At 42.0% G+C, this 20,456-nt stretch overlaps 1 protein-coding gene across 3 annotated transcripts in view; it reads right to left on the reverse strand.

The window, feature by feature from the left end:
- bbs9 (Bardet-Biedl syndrome 9) overlaps nucleotides 1–20,456 on the reverse strand; it is a 384,043-nt gene that overhangs the window by 337,121 nt on the left and 26,466 nt on the right. For all 3 annotated transcript variants that reach the window (XM_078217175.1, XM_078217174.1, XM_078217173.1), the window contains exons 6-8: nucleotides 17,422–17,596; nucleotides 15,748–15,832; nucleotides 6,967–7,150 (exon numbers count right to left, since the gene is read on the reverse strand). In XM_078217175.1, the coding sequence (XP_078073301.1) occupies nucleotides 6,967–7,150; nucleotides 15,748–15,832; nucleotides 17,422–17,596 (444 nt within the window). The remainder of the gene's footprint in view (nucleotides 1–6,966; nucleotides 7,151–15,747; nucleotides 15,833–17,421; nucleotides 17,597–20,456) is intronic.

Genomic DNA, 20,456 nt, shown 5'->3' on the forward strand with positions numbered 1-20,456 from the left:
AAGGTCAGTGACTCTCACCTCACCTCTGGCATTCAGCTCTTTCATCCATGTTTGAACTAAGACTGTAATGAGGCCAGAAGCTGAGTGACCCTGGCAGAATCCAAACTGAGTATCCATAAGCAGGTTATTGCTAACTGAGTGTCACTTGATTGCACTGTTGATGACCCATTCACTGATGATGGAGAGCAGACTGATGGGATGGTTGTATTTGTCCTGTTTCTTGTGTACAGTAAATACCTGGGCTATTTTCCACATTGCCAGGTAGATGTCAGTGTTGTAACTGTACTGGAATAGTTTGGCTAGGGGTGTGGTAAGCTTTGGAGGACAAGTCTCCAGGACTATTACTGGAATATTGTCAGAGCCAGTAGCCTTTGCAGTATCCGATGCCTTCTGCCGTTTCTTGATATCACATGGAGTGAAGCGGATTAGCTGACGAATGACACCTGTGATGCTGGGGACCTCCAAAGGGGACCTCCGAAACCATCCCCTACGGACAAGCCCTCCGTATACACAGGATCTGCTCGGATGAGGAGGATCGCAACAGACACCTCCAGATGCTGAAAGATGCCCTCATAAGAACAGGATATAGCGCTTGAATCATTGATCAACAGTTCCAACGCGCCACAGCGAAAAACCGCACCGACCTCCTCAGAAGACAAACACGGGGCACAGTGGACAGAGTACCCTTCGTCGTCCAGTACTTCCCCAGAGCGGAGAAGCTACGGCATCTCCTCCGGAGCCTTCAACATGTCATTGATGAAGACGAACATCTCGCCATGGCCATCCCCACACCCCCACTTCTTGCCTTCAAACAACCGCACAAACTCAAACAGACCATTGTCTGCAGCAAACTACCCAGCCTTCAGGGGAACAGTGACCATGACACCACACAACCCTGCCACAGCAACCTCTGCAAGACGTGCCGGATCATCGACACAGATGCCATCATCTCACGTGAGAACACCATCCACCAGGTACACGGTACATACTCTTGCAGCTCAGCCAACGTTGTCTACCTGATACGTTGCAGGAAAGGATGTCCTGAGGCATGGTACATTGGGGAAACCATGCAGACGCTGCGACAACGGATGAATGAACACCGCTCGACAATCACCAGGCAATCAGCGGTCACGGGCATTCGGCCTCTGATATTCGGGTAAGCGTTTTCCAAGGCGGCCTTCACGACACACGACGGTGCAGAGTCGCTGAGCAGAAACTGATAGCCAAGTTCCGCACACACGAGGACGGCCTCAACCGGGATATTGGGTTCATGTCACACTATTTGTAACCCCCACAGCCTGCCTGGACCTGCAGAGTTTCACTGGCTGTCTTGTCTGGAGTCAATACACATCTTTTTAGCCTGTCTTGATGCTCTCTCCACTCACGTTGTTTGTATCTTAAAGACTTGATTAGCTGTAAGTATTCGCATTCCAACCATTATTCATGTAAACTGAGTCTGTGTCTTTATATGCCCTGTTTGTGAACAGAATTCCCACTCACCTGAAGAAGGGGCTTGGAGCTCCGAAAGCTTGTGTGGCTTTTGCTACCAAATAAACCTGTTGGACTTTAACCTGGTGTTGTTAAACTTCTTACTGTGACCTCCAAAGGAGGCAGAGATGGATCATTCGCTTGGCACTTCTGGCTGAAGATTGCTGCGAATGCCTCAGCCATATCTTTTGCACAGATCTGCTGGATTCTTCCATCATTAAGGATGGGATATTTGTAGAACCTCCTCCTTCGTTGAGTTGTTCAATTATCCACCACCATTCACAGCTGGATGTGGCAGGTCTTCAAAACTTAGATCTGATTTGTTGGTCGTGGAATTGTTTAGCTCTGTCAATCACTTGCTACGATGCTGTTTGTCATGCAAGCAGTCCTGTGGTGGCTTCACCAGATTGACACCTCATTTTCAGGATATGCTTGATGTTGCTCCTGGCATGCCATCCTGCACTCTACGTTGAACCAGGGTTAATCCCCTGGTTTGGTGGTAATGATTGAGGGAGGATATGCATCGGCCATGAGGTTACAGATTGAGGTTTAGTACAATTCTGCTGTTGCAAATGGCCCACAGCACCTCGTGGATGCCCAGTCTTGAGTTGCTCAACCTGTTCAATGTTTATCCCATTTAACTCAATGATAGTGCCACAGAACATGATAGAGGGTATCCTCAGTGTGAAGATGGGACTTCACTAGGACTGTGCAGTGGTCATTTCTACTGATACTGTCATTGACAGATGCATATGTAGTAGGCATGTTGATGAGGATAAATGAGGTCAAGAATGTTTTTCCTCTCTTCTTGGTTCCCTCACCACCTGTCACAGTCCCAAGCTAGCAGTAACACCCTTTACCTGAAAGGAGTGATTGGGATCTTGGTGGGGAGAGAGGGTGAGGCGAAAGGGCAGATATTATATCTCCTTCATTTGGATGGAAAGGTGCCAGGGGAAGAGGAATATGGGGTGTTGACAGTAACTAAGGAGTTGGCCTGGGTATCAGAATGCTAAAAGGGGAAAGGAGAGAAAGATGTATTTGCTGGTGGCATCATGCTGGAAGTGGCAGTAAATGATCTTTTCCCTCAGTGATACCCTGGTCTATTGGCTGTTCACTGTGTGGTCCTGGGAAGTGGTCCTGGGGTACTGGCCATACTGGCAACACAGACTGGGTGACCACTTTGTGGAACATCTCCATCCAATCCACAAGCATGTCATCGAAATTCCAGTAGCCTGTCATTGTAATTCTCCACCTTTCTTTCATGTTGCCATCTCTATTCCTGCCTTGCTGCTCCAGCAAAGCTGAACATAGCTTGAGGAACAGCACCTCATCTTTCAAATAGGCACTTTACAGCCTTCTGGATTCACATTTAAGATCAACAATTTCAGACCATAATCTCTGCCCCTACGTGTTTCCTTTTCTCTGCTTGTTTCAGATTTCAGATTGTCTCTTATTTTCGTATGTTCTCAGAATCCCTCCATCACATATTTTCGTTTGCTCTTTCATTTTAATTTTGATGGTCTACAGCCTCAGTTAACTGCACACTAAGCAGTTTCATGCCTGTCAACTTCACATGAACTATACAATATAAACAGGGGGAAGGAAGGAAGGAAAAGCAAGAAGGAAAAAAAACGTTTAGGCAGTGTGTTCAATTTTGCAGGTTAAATTTATTTTAACTGCTTTTCTACTGCCTTCAACCTTACCCCAGACTTCAGTGGCAAGCAATTAAGTTAATAATTTAAGAAAAAAATGAATGTTTGTGCAAATTATACCCATTTTGTCAGGTCTATATTTATGCTGTCAAATGTCATTTTTTCCCCACAAAAAACACGTTTTTACACGCTGATAACTTGCTCTGGTGAATCCAAAAGCTGCCCAATCTATTATTGCTATATTGTCTAAATCAAAGTACAGATTTGACCTGTAAATAGAGACATATAAACGTACAATTGCAAGGAAACAATATAATCTGCAAACATTTGATTTCTGAAATAGACTCAATTTAGCAAATACTTTGTAAACAACCTAAAGTCACAGTACCTGCACTATAATTAGAAGCAGTGTTTAAGAGATGACAGAAACTAACAGATTATAGGCTCAGTGAGTCCTATGACTAAAACGAGTACAAACTAAAGGCAGTAGTACAGCATACACTGTACTGCCACTCAGGCCCATAAAGTAATGTCTGTGAACTGTGTAAATAATTGTGGGGTGTTGTAGAGCTTACTTCTGCAATTTTTAGGTCCCTGACTTGTTTGGAGTTCAGCATTGTTCGAAAGCCAGGGTTTAAACTAAATATGGTTTTCTCCAAACTTGTTTGGGGTTTTCGATGTTGCATATTTTTCTTCCAGTTTTGATGCACACCTACAAATATACAAACTGGGAACAGAAATAGGCCATTCAGCCCCTCAAGCTTGCTCTGAATTTTGATACATGGTTGATCTGATTGTGGCATCTACTTTGTCTACCTGCTGTAAACCTTTGACTCCCTTGACAATCAAAAATTGAATTCAGCCTTAAAAATATTCAATGAACCAGCCTCCACTGCTCTCTGGGGAAGAGAATTCCACAGACTAATTGCTTCAGAGAAAAAATTCTCTTCTTTTCTGTCTTAAGTGAGAGATCCCTTATTCTGAAACATTTCTACCTATCCATCCTTCAAAACCCCTTGCAATTTTGAACGTCTAAATTAAATCTCCTCTTAACCATTTCTGCTAAGAGAACAATCCCAATCTCTCCACTGAAGCTATGTGAATTTATAGGCAAACCTTTGCTTTCACGCTGATATCTCTGTTCTTGGCATGCTGCTCCAGCAAAGTTTGACATAAGCCTGAGGAACAACACCTCATCTTTCAATCAGGCACTTTCCAGCCTTCTGGACTCAACATTTTAGATCAACATAGGCAATAACTGTGATGGGTAGACATATTTGCACCAAAAGATTCTTTGAGGTCCAGGAAAATCAATCAATATTAAGGTAAAACTTCCACTCTTGTGAACATGCTTTGGAAAGTGGGGATAACTATGAATGAATCACCTGGGGTTCTCAGCCTGAGCAGCGCTGGGGATGCAGGATGTTCACATCGCTGTAAGGCCTGAGCCTCATTGAGTTGTGATGAGATACATTTGTGGCAATGGCTTCTCAGCACTGCAAATCACTGTATACCTTGCAGCCAAAATGGAGAACATTCCTTTTACATCACCACCCAGAACATTACTTCAGATGCGTTGTCCTCGGGTGTGAGTTCTTTGCTCATCCTCAAATATGCAGGAATGAAAGGAAGCAAAGAACCTTCCACATCATGCATTGATGGTGCCTGTTTGAGGAGTTGCCCCAGGGCTTTTACATTCCTGCACCTATAAGTTAAAAAATACCTTCAAAATAAATCACTTTAGATTATTAACATGTCATTCTGGGCTTTATAAATAGATAGGGAATAGAACCCGGGTGGGATTGTGGTCGGTGCAGACTCGATGTGCTGAATGGGCTTACAGTGCAGTCCTTCTGCACTGTAAGGATTCTATGATATTGAGCACAAAAGCAAAGAAGTTATTAACCTTTATAAAACACTGGTGCAGCTTCAGCTAGAGTACTGAGTCCAATTGTGGGCACCACACATTAAGAATGATGTGAAGGCACTAGAGAGGAAGAAAGATTATTTTGAAGAGAATGGTTTCAGGGATAGATTATGTGGATAGACTGGAGAAGCTTGGGTCTCTTGAATTTCCTTAGAGAAGGTTCAGGGGAGATGTGATAGAGGTGTTCAAAATCATGACGGGTCTCATTCAGGAAAGGCTGAGAAAAATGTTTCCATTGGCAAAAGGGAACCAGAGGGTACAGATTTAAAGAGATTGGCAAAATAATCAATGGGAGCATGAAGAGGTACATATAGACACATTTTTATATGCAGTGAATAGTTAAGGTCTGAAATGTGCTGCCCAAATATATGGTGGAAGCAGATACAAATGTGCCTTTCATAAGGAATTGGATAAGTACCAGAAGAGGCAAAATTGTAGGACGATGAAAAAGAGTGGGGTAATGGGATCAGCTGAGTTGCTCTTGCAGGGAGTTGCCACTGAGACAATGGGCAGAATGGCTGTAACAATTTCAAGATTCTAAAGACTGCAGATAACAGAACTCCATAGAGAGTCAACAGAAGTTACCAGCCAATAAACATCGAAAAACAGAGCTGGTGGTGTCAATAACAGGTCAGAATGACCAAAGAAGAAACAAAGTCCTTGGAGACAATCATGGTCATCTCTGCCTCAGTTAGTGGCAGCAACTCTTATTGGTATGTCGAAGTGCATGGCATGAGGAACGTAGGACAAACAGCATGCATGTTAAAACTTCAAAATACATTTAGCAGGCATGGACTGTAATACATCATTGTACATTTAATGATTAGAGTACTGAGTGCTTTGCTGTTGACAGAATGCACAACATAGCCTTTAATCCCAATGTTTGGTGTAGTAGCTCTTATTCTTTGACAAAAAAATGTCCTCCCAAGTGTCATGGGTGATCAGTACTTCAGCTTAGATGAGGGGAAGAGAGAGAATATAATCACTCACTCACTTGTTCCTGATGGAATAAGGTATCATATCTAAAAACTGCACTGACAAACACAAACTCACTAGAATACTGTTTGGTATGGGGAAAGGCAAATACAGCATCAAGAAACACTTGAAAAATTGGATCATTTATCATTAAGCAACACATTTTACAGGCTGATATAATGAAAGTGTTTACAGTTATGAAGAGATGGCACCAGTTAGGTAGACTGTATTCAGTGGCTGAGAAGTGAAAAATGAGGAGTCAAAGATACAAAATTAAATGGAAGAGATTTGAACCATTGGGGGAAGAGCACTTTTTCCACACACAGTTGGGACGCAGTGGAATTCACTCAGTGATTAAGGTAGAAATTATTTCAACAGTCAAGTGCAGATTGGACAGGTGGGTGAAGGAAAGGAGGTTAAATGGATGTAGGGACCTCATTGGTAAATATGATTAGAACAACCTTTTCGGATGGTGTGTAACAGCAAAGTGGACCGATTGGACAGAAATGCTGTTCTGTGTTGTCATTTCTATGTATCTGGCGTTAACTTGGCACAATGTTTTATATTTTGTTATCTTCATTTATCATGAATAACTGTCCTGAAGTACTCTGTCTTCAGGAAGAACCACCTGTTCATTTGTTGGGATTCAGTGTGCAATCAAAATTGCTGACATGAAAATTAGGGAAAAATCTTGGCACTTTCAAATTCCCCCGAGTTACAAACAGGAAAAGTAGAATGGTTTGATATAGGCCATAATAACCACATCAACTTCTTAACATGCATTCACAATTGTTTATTTTAAACAATCTCAGATATAGAAATATACTTATGTTATTTGAAATATTCTTTGAATAAGGATCATACTGTTCTATGGAATTGTGAACCATTCTAAATTTACCTATGAACTGTATTAGCTTTACATACCTGAGGTGTAAGGTAAGAAGCAGTTTGGATTGTATTCCAGCTTTTTCATGAAGCGAAGCTGTCCATTTTCCTTAAAGCAGAAGAGGTTTCTCTCACCAAGTACTAATATGGAAGATGCAGCTTGATTGAATGATACTACACATATGTCTATTGCTTGTTCACCAATGCTCACCATCCAGTCCCTCTGCAAACAATAAGATGCACCAGAGATCAAAACATAAGCAGCAAGATGCTATGGTTTCCAGAGGCGCTGCTTCACTTTCAACTCAATACATAGAATCATAGAATCCCTACAGTGCAGGAGGTGGTAATTTGGCCCATTGAGCCTGCACCGACAACGATTCCACCAAGGCCCTATCTCCGTAATCCCACATATTTACCCTGCTAATTCCCCTGACACTAAGGGACAATTTAGCATGGTCAATCCACATCTTTGGACTGTGGGGGGAAACCAAAGCACCCGAGGGAAACCCACTCAGATATGGGGAGAACGTGCAAACTCCACACAGACAGTGACCCAAGCCGGGAATCGAACCCAGGTTCCTGGTGCTGTGAGGCAGCAGTGCTACCCTCAGGATTGTTATACAAACTCTCACAGGTCTTAGCTGTGCTTATTTTTGTCATGTATGCAGAACACAACAGCAATAGTTTCTCTTCTGCATACCGATAGATTAACCAAACATTCACTAAGGTCATGACGAATGAGACCTTACTTAACTTATACATATCAAAAGGCATATCATCAACATCAAAAATAAACCAACCTTAAAATACATTAACCGCTTTTCTAAAATTCCATTCTCGGAAAGAGCAATATCAATGCATTCACTGCAGATCTTCAGTCTTATGGGTTAGAGGTTTTAGGAGCCTAACTATGTTAACCAATGGAAATGGCTGGTCACAATAAACAATTGACTAACACTGGACTGAGATATCCATAGCTGGAACACGTTGCAAGTTATGCCTTTGCCACATTAAAGGTCAATATCCCTCACAAAACCACTAAAGAAACTCCAAGATTTGAGACAACAGTTGCTGAAAAGGTGCAATTTGGTGGTCAGCTATACATATGCTGATGTAGGCTGAACTTATGCCTACAATGATTGGTGTAGAATAATGTATTCTGTAAATCAACAGCTTATAAAAGTGCATCACAGAACAGTTAGGATTAAGGGTTACAGTAAAGGAGGAAATCACAGACATACATTGCACATCAGCTTGGCTTAAGTAGCACTCTCGTATCTCAGTCACAAGGTTCCAAGTTCAAGTCTCAATGCAGGGTTCAACTACAAAACTCAAAGCTGATGCTCCCAGCGTAGTACTGACAGAGTGGATGTAAAAGATCCTTGGCGTTATTTTTACAAAAAGCACGGGAGTTATCCCTCAGTGTCCTGGCTAATATTTATCCCTCAATTGACATCACAAAGAAAATTATTTGGTCATGATCACATTGGTGTTTGTGGGAGCTTGCTGTGTACAAATTGGCTGCCACATTTCCCACATCACAACAGTTACTACACTTCAAAAATATTCACTGGCTGTAAAGCACTTTCAGCTGCCCAGTGGATGTGAAAAACACAACATAAATGCAAGGCTTTCTTTTTATTCAATAGCAAATTTAGATCTTCCAATGAGAAATGATGAAAGATAGCTTTGAATCATAGAGTGGTTACAGCACACAGGGAGGCCATTCAGTCAGGTGAGATCAGGCTGGCCCTATGCAAGAACAACCACCTCGTCCCATTCTCCTGCCTAGCAGCCTTCCATATTTAAGTTCTTAGCTAATTCCCTTCTGAAAGCCACAATTGAATCTGTTTCTGCTAATCTTTCAGGCAGTGCATTCCAAATCAAATCCCTTGCTGTGTAATACAGTAGTTGAAACAGAAAACTTGCATTTATTAGTGCCTTTCATGACCACCAGAGGTCTCAAAGCGCTTTACAGCTACTTTTGAACTGTAGTCACTGTTGTAACATAAGAAACAATGCAGCAAACTCCCACAATCAATATGTGATATAGCCAAATAATCTGTTTGTTTTGGGATGTTGATTGAGGGATAAATATTGGCCAGGACACCGGGGACAACCCTCCTGCTCTTCTTCAGAATGATGTGGAGATGCCGGCGTTGGACTGGGGTAAACACAGTAAGAAGTTTAACAACACCAGGTTAAAGTCCAACAGGTTTATTTGGTAGCAAAAGCCACACAAGCTTTCGAGGCTCTGAGCCCCTTCTTCAGGTGAGTGGGAATTCTGTTCACAAACAGAACTTATAAGACACAGACTCAATTTACATGAATAATGGTTGGAATGCGAATACTTACAACTAATCCAGTCTTTAAGAAACAAAACAATGGGAGTGGAGAGAGCATCAAGACAGGCTAAAAGATGTGTATTGTCTCCAGACAAGACAGCCTTCTTCAGAATAGCATCATGGATCTTTTACATCCACCGGAGGCCTCAGTTTAACATCTCATCTGAAAGACGGCACCTCGAAAAGTGTCACACTCCCAAGCACTACACTGGAACGTCAGCCTCGATTTTCTTTTGTGCTCAGGCCCTGGAGTGGAACTGAAACCTGGAACCATGCGACTCAGAGGGAATGCTGCCACAAAGCCATGGCTGACAGTGTTATGAATTCACTCTTTATGACACATGCTAACACATGGTTTAGATTAACACACAGCATCTGAGGCAAACAAAGACTGTGCAAATTTCTCAACAGCTTGAATGTAAAACAGTTAACCAGGCTTTCACACAGAATAGATGCAAAATGACCCAAAACAAAACTCAGCCAAGTAAACCTATGTCTATAAACAAATGACTAACAGTACTTAAATATAGGCTTTAATACTTCATGGGGAAACATTCCAAATACAGGAATAGAAATCAGTACTGTCTGCAACATCAGAGAAAGCAGAGACTAGACGCAACACATAAAAGTCAAATCTCATCGAAGCACAAAGTTCTACAATAATAAAGACAACAGTTACCACAATGAAAGGGTTCCTTATCAACACTGACAAATCTTGAAACCAATCTTAGTGCTCAACTTTAACTGAGAAAAGACTTCAGCATACAGTTCAGATTAATTAATTAACAAAGATATGTTTCAAAGAAACCGAATGTCTCCATTAATAATCCAGATTGATACTTCTGCACTCTGAGCGAGTGCTGCATTGTTGCAGGTTCCACTTTTGGAATGAAAAAAAAGGCCGCCTGCCTGTTGAAGTGAAAGCAAATTATATCTTTGCACTATTTGAAGGGCAGTGAAAGACTGTACAATATAATCTAGTTATTCCGTGGCTGTTCAGGGAACCTTGCTCTATCCACATTGTTGTCACATTTGCCTACATACTGTATTTCTGAAGCGATCCAATCTTAGAAACAGAGAAAAATACAGCACAAAACAGGCCCTTCGGCCCCACAAGTTGTCCCGAACATATCCCTACCTTTTAGGCCTACCTATCACCCTCCATCCTATTAAGTCCCATGTACTCATCCAGGACTCTCTTAAAAGACCCTATTGAGTTTGCCTGGGCGAGTGGAATCGGCTGACGGCAGCCGATTCCACTCGCCCACCACCCTCTGTGTCAAAAACTTCCCCCTAACATTTCCCCTGTACCTACACCCCAGCACTTTAAATCTGTGTCCTCTCGTAGCAGCCATTTCCACCCTGGGAAAAAGCCTCTGAGAGTCCACCCAATCTATGCCTCTCAACATCTTATATACCTCTATTAGGTCTCCTCTCATCCTACGTCTCTCCAGGGAGAAAAGACCGAGCTCCCTCAGCCTATCCTCATAAGGCATGCCACTCAATCCAGCCAACATCCTTGTAAATCGCCTCTGCACCCTTTCAATCTTTTCCACATCCTTCCTGTAATGAGGCGAGCAGAACTGAGCACAGTACTCCAAGTGGGGTCTGACGAGGGTCTTATATAGCTGCATCATTATCCCCGGACTCTTAAACTCAATCCCTTGATTGATAAAGGCCAGCACACCATACACCTTCTTAACCAACTCCTCCACCTGCGGGGCCGATTTTAGAGTCCTATGGACCCGGACCCCAAGGTCCTTCTGATCCTCCACAGTACTAAGAGTCTTTCCCTTTATATTGTATTCCTTCATCCCATTTGAACTGCCAAAATGGACCACTACGCATTTATCTGGGTTGAAGTCCATCTGCCACTTCTCCGCCCAGTCTTGCATCCTATCTATGTCCCTCTGTAACTTCTGACATCCCTCCAGACTATCCACAACCCCACCAACCTTCGTGTCGTCGGCAAACTTACCAACCCATCCCTCCACTTCCTCATCCAGGTCATTTATGAAAATGACAAACAGCAAGGGTCCCAGAACAGATCCCTGGGGCACACCACTGGCTTGTAACAAAGAACAAAGAACAAAGAACAGTACAGCACAGGAAACAGGCCCTTCGGCCCTCCAAGCCTGTGCCGCTCCTTGGTCCAACTAGACCAATCGTTTGTATCCCTCCATTCCCAGGCTGCTCATGTGACTATCCAGGTAAGTCTTAAACGATGTCAGCGTGCCTGCCTCTACCACCCTACTTGGCAGCGCATTCCAGGCCCCCACCACCCTCTGTGTAAAAAACGTCCCTCTGATGTCTGAGTTATACTTCGCCCCTCTCACCTTGAGCCCGTGACCCCTCGTGATCGTCACCTCCGACCTGGGAAAAAGCTTCCCACTGTTCACCCTATCTATACCCTTCATAATCTTGTATACCTCTATTAGATCTCCCCTCATTCTCCGTCTTTCCAAGGAGAACAACCCCAGTCTACCCAATCTCTCCTCATAGCTAAGACCCTCCATACCAGGCAACATCCTGGTAAACCTTCTCTGCACTCTCTCCAATGCCTCCACGTCCTTCTGGTAGTGCGGCGACCAGAACTGGACGCAGTACTCCAAATGTGGCCTAACCAGCGTTCTATACAGCTGCATCATCAGACTCCAGCTTTTATACTCTATACCCCGTCCTATAAAGGCAAGCATACCATATGCCTTCTTCACCACCTTCTCCACCTGTGTTGCCACCTTCAAGGATTTGTGGACTTGCACACCTAGGTCCCTCTGTGTTTCTATACTCCTGATGACTCTGCCATTTATTGTATAACTCCTCCCTACATTATTTCTTCCAAAATGCATCACTTCGCATTTATCCGGATTAAACTCCATCTGCCACCTCTCCGCCCAATTTTCCAGCCTATCTATATCCTGCTGTTTTGCCCGACAATGCTCTTCGCTATCCGCAATTCCAGCCATCTTCGTGTCATCCGCAAACTTGCTGATTACACCAGTTACACCTTCTTCCAAATCATTTATATATATCACAAATAGCAGAGGTCCCAGTACAGAGCCCTGCGGAACACCACTGGTCACAGACCTCCAGCCGGAAAAAGACCCTTTGACCACTACCCTCTGTCTCCTATGGCCAAGCCAGTTCTCCACCCATCGAGCCACTTCTCCTTGTATCCCATGAGCCTTAACCTTCTTAACCAACCTGCCATGTGGGACTTTGTCAAATGCCTTTCTTCGGGATGCTGTCATCGTCATAAATTCTCCCTTGTTCTCATCCTGGACTCATATTTCTCTAGTTTCTCTCCTATCTCCCTGCTGCTCAACATCTCCATGAGATCCACCTCCTGCCCCCTTGAGCCTATACCCATTAAACTGCTGTTCACCCGACTTCCCCTCTTGTCCCCGTGTTTGCTGTTAATGGTTCACTCTCTTCAGATGCTCTCTCTTTCTCCTTTAAATTTTCAGTCAACACCTTGTTCAAAGTCCTTCACAAACCCCAGCTCATCTTTCCCAGAATTCCATTTTGAATTCCTACAATCAGGTTCCCATGCTGCCACAGAACCAAAATGGCTCTTAAAGACACAAATTGCATCCTACGTGACTAATCCTCCTTATTCAGCATAAATCTCAGCCTGTGATTGCTGCTCTTCTCTTTTAACTTGGGGTGGCCATTGCACACCAGCTACAATATAGAATTGATGGAGCAAGGCCTTGGTCCAGTGGTAAGGGAGTCCAAGGTGACTGGAGACAAGGCTCTGCTGTATGGGCCTAGGACATTCAAGTACACAAACTCCTACCGTCTTTCTTTCCACAGTACCTCTCTCCCTGGTATACATGAAGTGCAGTGGCAGCCTCATGAGCTCATCAGGGTGACAATGGACACTCGCCATTAACATTCCCGCTTTTCCCCTCTCAATGTTGAATGCCCCACTGCTGATCTCACTGTTCTCAGTGCTATTATGGTTCAAGTCGGAAACTCCAAAGTATTTTATGGAGCCCACCTGGATCATAAGTTTTGCATCCTGAATTTGGCTTGGGTGAGTATGTGATGCTTGATTCAGGTATGATTCAAATGACCCCTTAGGGAGCTTTTATCAAACAAAGTTTACTTAAGAATATAGTTAACATGTTTAGTAAGAATATTAGCAATAACTTCTATCAATTACAAACAACACAAAACGACGATGATAATGTATAACCCTTAATGAATATAGGAGCTGTCCCAATCAAACAAAACCCATAAACAAGACCCTTAATACAGCATGGACTAAGCTCGTGTGATACTGCAATTGAGTCCCTTGGATGAAGTCTGCAGTTCTCTGGCTAGTAAGAAGTCTCACAATATCAGGTTCTTACTGTGCCTACCCCTGTCCAATGCCGGCATCTCCACGTCATGGCTCTCTGGATAGACTCAGAACAGATTGAAGTCAGAACAGCTTCCCAATACACCAGGAACTCTAGGCAAGCCACCAACAGCTGATTTCCCCTCCTCAAAGGCAAGACCTTGCTTTCAGATGTCCAGCAGAATTTGCAAAACCAGGAGTGGAGAGAGAGAGAGATTTCTTTCCAGCTTAACGTCCCTTCTAAAACCAAACTAAACAGCAGCTCAAACTGGAAATGAAAGAGCTCCTGTCACCTGACCTGCCAACCAGTTTTTCTCCTAACAAGGCAGAACCATAAACATCCCGGTAAAAATAAACAAACCCCCATTTAAGCAGCAATAAAAAGACTCCTCCAGACAAACCGATGCTATAATGAGAAAACAACTGAAGCCAAAAAGGCCTGCTTACAACTGCAAAAAAACATGATTTAGGAAAAAAATCTCTTAAAAGTACACTAAAGTTACAGTGGTAGTAACTGCCTCTTTCTACCTGGTTTGTTGCAAGGTGTTGGGTGTAGTTCAGTAGGTTGTGGGCCTTGGATAAGACCAAATTGATCTGGAAGAGTGGATTTCGGATCCATGGTTAAAATTTTTTAATTGCAGGTTCAGCTTTAAGAGGTTTCCAAAAATCCAAAATGGCACTGCCATATGCTTCTTCACAAGGGGTTTCCCTGCACTTGCTCCTACAGTAATGGTGTGGTGTTTTCCCCACTTTAGTGAAGTGTTCTCAGTCTTCAAAGCATCGAATCCTAGCTTTTTTTAAGTTGTCTACTCAGCCGCAATTAATTTTGAATTAATTCTTATTTTTTCTTTGTTTGGAGCAAGTTTGGCCACCACATGTTCTGGCGCTGACTCAGGGATCGGGTTTAAGGCTGCAATTTAAAATACACTTTCTGACCACTTGTGTATTTAACTTATTTCAGGACTTGTGCTGTTCAGGAATTTTATATTTTTAGCTCATTCCTGCTAGGTCTGCTGACTCTGCACACTCTAGGTATTGAAGCTAGTCTTCCACAGGATTTAATGAAACCTTAGTTAGGCCGCACTTGAAATATAGTGTTCAATTCTGGTCGCCACACTACCAGAAAGATGTGGAGGCTTTGGAGAGGGTACAGAAAAGATTTACCAGGATGTTGCCTGGTATGGAGGGCATTAGCTATGAAGAGAGGTTGGAGAAACTTGGTTTGTTCTCACTGGAACGACGGAGGTTGAGGGGCGACCTGATACAAGTCTACAAGATTTTGAGAGGCATGGACAGAGTGGATAGTCAGAAGCTTTTTCCCAGGATGAAAGAGTCAATTACTAGGGGGCACAGGTTTAAGGTGCGAGGGGCAAGGTTTAAAGGAGATGTACGAGGCAGGTTTTTTACACAGAGGGTGGTGGGTGCCTGGAACTCATTGCTGGGGGAGGTAGTGGAAGCGTATACAGTAGTGGCTTTTAAGGGGTGTCCTGACAAATATATGAATAGGATGGGAATAGAGGGATATGGTCCCCAGAAGGGTAGGGGGTTTTAGTTCAGTCGGGCAGCATGGTCGGTGCAGGCTTGGAGGGCCTGTTCCTGTGCTGTAATTTTCTTTGTTCTTTAATGGAGGCTTCTGATGCAGTGGGGGGATTTAATTTCTGCCTTCAGGCCTTTCTTTGTGGCTTCTCTCTGGTGACTTCTTTCTGCACCTTCGCTTCTTGAGCTTTTCTCAGGGCAGAATCCTTTGAGTTTTCATTTAATTTTCAGGATTTCAATTTCTTCTGCAGTTTCTGTGAGGTTTTGAGTCGTTCCATTCATTCCCACCATGTTGTAAGGTGTTGAGTGTAGTTCAGTACGTCTTATTAAGGTATTTGTGGCCTTAACAATCAGTATTTATTAACTACTAGAAATTATCCTTTTAGGTACAGTATAGGTTGTGTCTCCATGCTCACTTCTACAGATGGCTCCGTCCAACACTAGACTGTCCCCTAGGTATGAGTCATGTGTCCTCTTACATTACTGTGTGGGCAGTACTGTACTCAGTCCCACATTAACCTTGATGTGCCAGACCCTGATACTTTAGTGATCTTTTCTAAAAAGCAATAAACCTAAAAACACATGCCTTACCGTTAATCTCTTCCCAGATCCTATTTTCTGCTGCTCAGAATCTTGTCTGGTTTCTGCATCTGTGGCAACAGCTAGCACCTGGTATCTGATAAGGGTGACAAAAAAACCTTTATTTACAATCAGTATAATGAACACTACCACGCAAACAGCTTACTGATTGAAGTGTTTTCTGATATTTTTCAATGTTAAAGGTGCTATTCAAAAGTTTGTGTTGTTGTGGGGGAAAGCACAGACCTGAAGTTATTTTCAGGAATAGTATGCGCACCATGTATTCATGTTCAAAGAAAATATAAATCCAAGACCAGAGACTTCTGCAGCACAGAAAGCAGAAATGTGACAGTTATGTCTCTTTGCTAGAGCTATTAAAATTAACCCCACCACCCTGCACTCTTCCTTGACTTTAAATATGTCTCCAATTTAGCCCTGAAGGTTACAATGGTTTGTATTTCAACTACTCTGCAGCAAAGCATGTCATGTTGTAAAATCATCGCATCTCCACCACCCCCAGCCTTGGCATCAAGGTATTTCTTCCAGTTTCACTCCTTCATTAAACCTCCTGTGACATGGCACCACAGAAAGAGGTTATTAGCAAAACTGAGAGCTCACAGAACAGAAGGTAACTTTTTGACATGGCTCACACTGGGTGGTAGGAAACAGGAGAGACAAAGGGAATGTACTCCGATTGGGAATGGAACAGCTGCTGTTCTCCAGCAAGTAATCAAAAAAGGCTAATGGAACTGTGGATTTTATCTCAAAAGGGATGAAATACAAAGCAAGTGATTGGTCAAACCTCACTTGGCAGTACTGCATTCAGTTTAAGGTACCACATCTCTAGAAGAATATTATTGACCTCAGAGAGTGTGCTGCACAGAATTTACCAGAATTATATCAGTGTTTTTTAAGGATTAAATTAGGAAGCCAGGTTGCACAATTGTGGTTTGTATTCTGTGCTTAGATGGTTAAGGTGAAATAATTGAAGTTGTAAAATGATAATATGATAGAGTAGAGACAGCAAGGCTATTTCCTCTGATGCTCAGCACACTACTTAACCATCTGTTCAGTTAGAACTTTGAATTGGAAAAGCAAAATCATTTCATATTTATTTAATATTTCAACAGGCTTTCATAGTCCTTTAAGCTTCTACATGAAAGACACAAAAAAAATCCATGAAGTCTTTTAATGACTTTTTCTACTTTCTTTATGTTTGACTATATTTTCTTTAACATAGGTACAAGTTCTGAGATAATAGTATGTTGGCCCTTAGAAACAATGTGACTAAAGTGCCAGAAAATTCACATTTTTAAAAAATCATAATGTAAGTGTCTTTGAAAAGGAAATTGTCCATAATGGTTTGACCACTGGAAAGTTTGGGTAGTATATGCATTAAGAATTATTAATGAAATTCAATATTAATGTAGTAATTTATGTCTTCTGACAAAGAAAATAACCAGATCAATTTACTCTCAATACCACAAGCTTCCTATGTATGTTTACAGTTAGGCCAACGACACACACTGGGAAAGTTGGTCTCTTTATTATTTCCTAAACATAATGCATGTATTAATTATTAATTATTATCCATTAAAGTGGAAACAAAATCCATTTGGGGTTAATTGATCATTTTTCTCTTCAATGTATTATGTACACCAAAGGCAAGAAATATATTGGACTCACTTATAGTTTTCAACTTGCCGGCTTGAGGACACAGTAATGAAGGAGTCTGTCCTTGAGCTGTATTTCAGCGGGCCTGGCAAAAGGCAACCAGGCAAGAAACGCCCAAAAGCAAAGCTTTCCTGCTCAAAAAATGTCAGCATCCCATCCATAGACTGAATGCAAATTAAGTCTCGACCTAAGTTTAAAAGAAATACATTGGAATGACATTTCATAACATAATAGCCAAATTGTTTTTACTATCATATTGAATCATCTTCAGAACCTCTCCTCTCTCCCCTCCCTCAGGACAAAGTTTAGAGGCATTTACAGACTGCAGAATGTAAATCATTGCAGGCAGTTTCAGATTGTAAAGAGAATTAAGGATAAGGAGTGTGAGAGAGAAAAGAAAGAGAGAAGGGAACGAGAGATCAGAGACAAAAAGGGAAATTAAGAGTTAGATATAAAAAGTGTAAAAAGCTGAAGACAGAACTGATTTTTAAAAATAGAGTTTGTAACTACATTGTAGGAGCTGGAAATGGAAAATCACATTTTCCCATTGTATGAATTAAGCCTGGCAGCTCAACCATAATACAACAAAACAGCTAGACAGATGATGATTACACTCTCCCTCTGTGGTCCAACTCCATATTCCTCTTTGTTACCCTGTAATGAACAACATTCCAAGTCTACTGTGCTCAGTACGGGTTTTCTTTGTTTACAAGACATTTTTACAACATAAGCCACAGATTAATATAAGAGATAAACAAATGTCTGGTGGTACGATTAGTTCATAAAACGTTCAGGACCAGTCACAACTCTGCTGCATTATGAGCTAGGTCTCTACAATTGATGTTACTGGCCCACTGTCCTGCTCTAAAATTTTAATAACTGGACAATGACCATTTAAAATGGTTGAAGCTATGTTTGTGCATGGCCCTAAATAGAAGACCTACCAGGGCAGTATTGTAGAAACTTGCACCTCATTAACTATGAAGATACACTGACATGTCCTGTTGACTGAAGAGTCCAAGTTCAATGGGAATTATACAAAGGTCATCTATATTTCATAAGATAGGCCTCGTCAACTGGAGCAATTTGTCTGCTAGGACAAAGGACCTTGCGACTTCCCTTTAAGGTTTGTTGGTTGGGACATTAAGAATCTCAGGGACCAGACAAATAAATATATATCCTTTGTCATCCTTGTCCCACTCACTCCATCTAGCTGGTAGAACCTCGGTTGCTTTGTGGAACTGCAAAGCGATCAGCCATCTTTCCATCTACCAAGAAGCAGCACAGAAAAGAGCTCCTGTCTAGGTTTGAATGCTATACACGGTACTTTACACAAAAATAATGCAAGTGATTTAACAAATTACACAACCTATCTGCTAAACCAAGAAGCATAAATCACTGCATTAACTATTTAATACTGTACCGCATAATAGTGTATAACTTATTGATCAAAAAGCAATATTCACATTTAGGTACCAACACAAAAATCCTTTAAGGCTACAATTTTATTCATTATATATTATACTATTAGAGCAGTACTGTACCTGTAGAACTGCAAGATGCCAATAGACCAGAGTTACACCACTGTGCTGATCACTGAACAAAAGCTCTACCATTTGCCTCACCCACCATTTTACACGTACAGGCAAGAGCACCTGCCTACCTTCGTCTAATATGTCAAAGTTAATGGCATTAATATCCTGAATCAATGAATTTTTACATGAATCAGATTCTTCTACCACCACTGCCAGGTTCAGGAGGCCTAAATAGTTCTGAATTTCTTATTCCTCACTATTTGTAACATTGCATCTTCACTGAATAGAGAAGGTTGCTCACTACCACCTTCTCAAGGAGCAATTAGGATGGGCCTTGCCAGCAATACCAATATCCCAAGAATGTGTTTTAAATCTTCCTTTCTGCATGCAGAAACTGATGTGATGTTGTATGCAAAGTTACATGCATGCATGTCTACTGTAATGTCTCAACACCTTCATCTGGTTCTCTGCATCCAAAGATAAGAGTGAAGCTATTGATGCAAAATATTTGGAAATAAGATTTGTCTAAAGATCTCTAGATGCATAATAGAAGAATATGGTGGGCTGGTAAAGTATGAGCTCAGGGTCAGCGATAGAACTCCTGTCTCCAAGTCATTGGGAAAGGGGTTCAAAATCCACTCTTGGTTAGAATAAATAATCACATCTTCTGCCAAATTGAGGTTGAACAAGCAGATCACAAAGGAAACAATCAGGTATATTTTAATCGTCTCGGACCAGAGATCTTGACTGAAAAGCTTATCCGGTCTCCATGAATAGTTACATGGATGGAAAGTAACTTGGCACAGACAGTAAAGGTTCTAGGAAGACGACAGAGGACCATTTCCATCTGGAATTAGCAAACGCGTTTATGACTTGGAGCTAGCCTTGCATCCCAGAACTTCCTCACAAATAAAACAATTTGAAACAAATTGATCAATTAAGATTTAGGAAAGACACTTCCAATCCAGATTCTAAAATAGAGAAAGAACCCTGTATCCAAACAGAAAATAATGAATTTATATATATGCAGCTTCTTTTATATCTTCAGGATATACCAAACCACTTCACAAACAGAGCATATAAAGACACAGACTCAATTTACATGAATAATAGTGTGACATGAACCCAATATCCCGGTTGAGATTCAGGTGGGTTCATGTCACACTATTTGTAACCCCCAGAGTTGCGTGGACCTGCAGAGTTTCACTGGCTGTCTTGTCTGGAGACAATACACATCTTTTTAGCCTGTCTTGATGCTCTCTCCACTCACATTGTTTTGTTTCTTAAAGACTTGATTAGTTGTAAGTATTCGCATTCCAACCATTATTCATGTAAATTGAGTCTGTGTCTTTATATGCTCTGTTTGTGAACAGAATTCCCACTCACCTGAAGAAGGGGCTTAGAGCTCAGAAAGCTTGTGTGGCTTTTGCTACCAAATAAACCTGTTGGACTTTAACCAGGTGTTGTTAAACTTCTTACTGTGTTTACCCCAGTCCAACGCCGGCACCTCCA

The sequence above is a fragment of the Mustelus asterias genome, chromosome 7, assembly GCF_964213995.1.
Source record: "Mustelus asterias chromosome 7, sMusAst1.hap1.1, whole genome shotgun sequence".
Classification (NCBI taxonomy): Eukaryota; Metazoa; Chordata; class Chondrichthyes; order Carcharhiniformes; family Triakidae; genus Mustelus; species Mustelus asterias.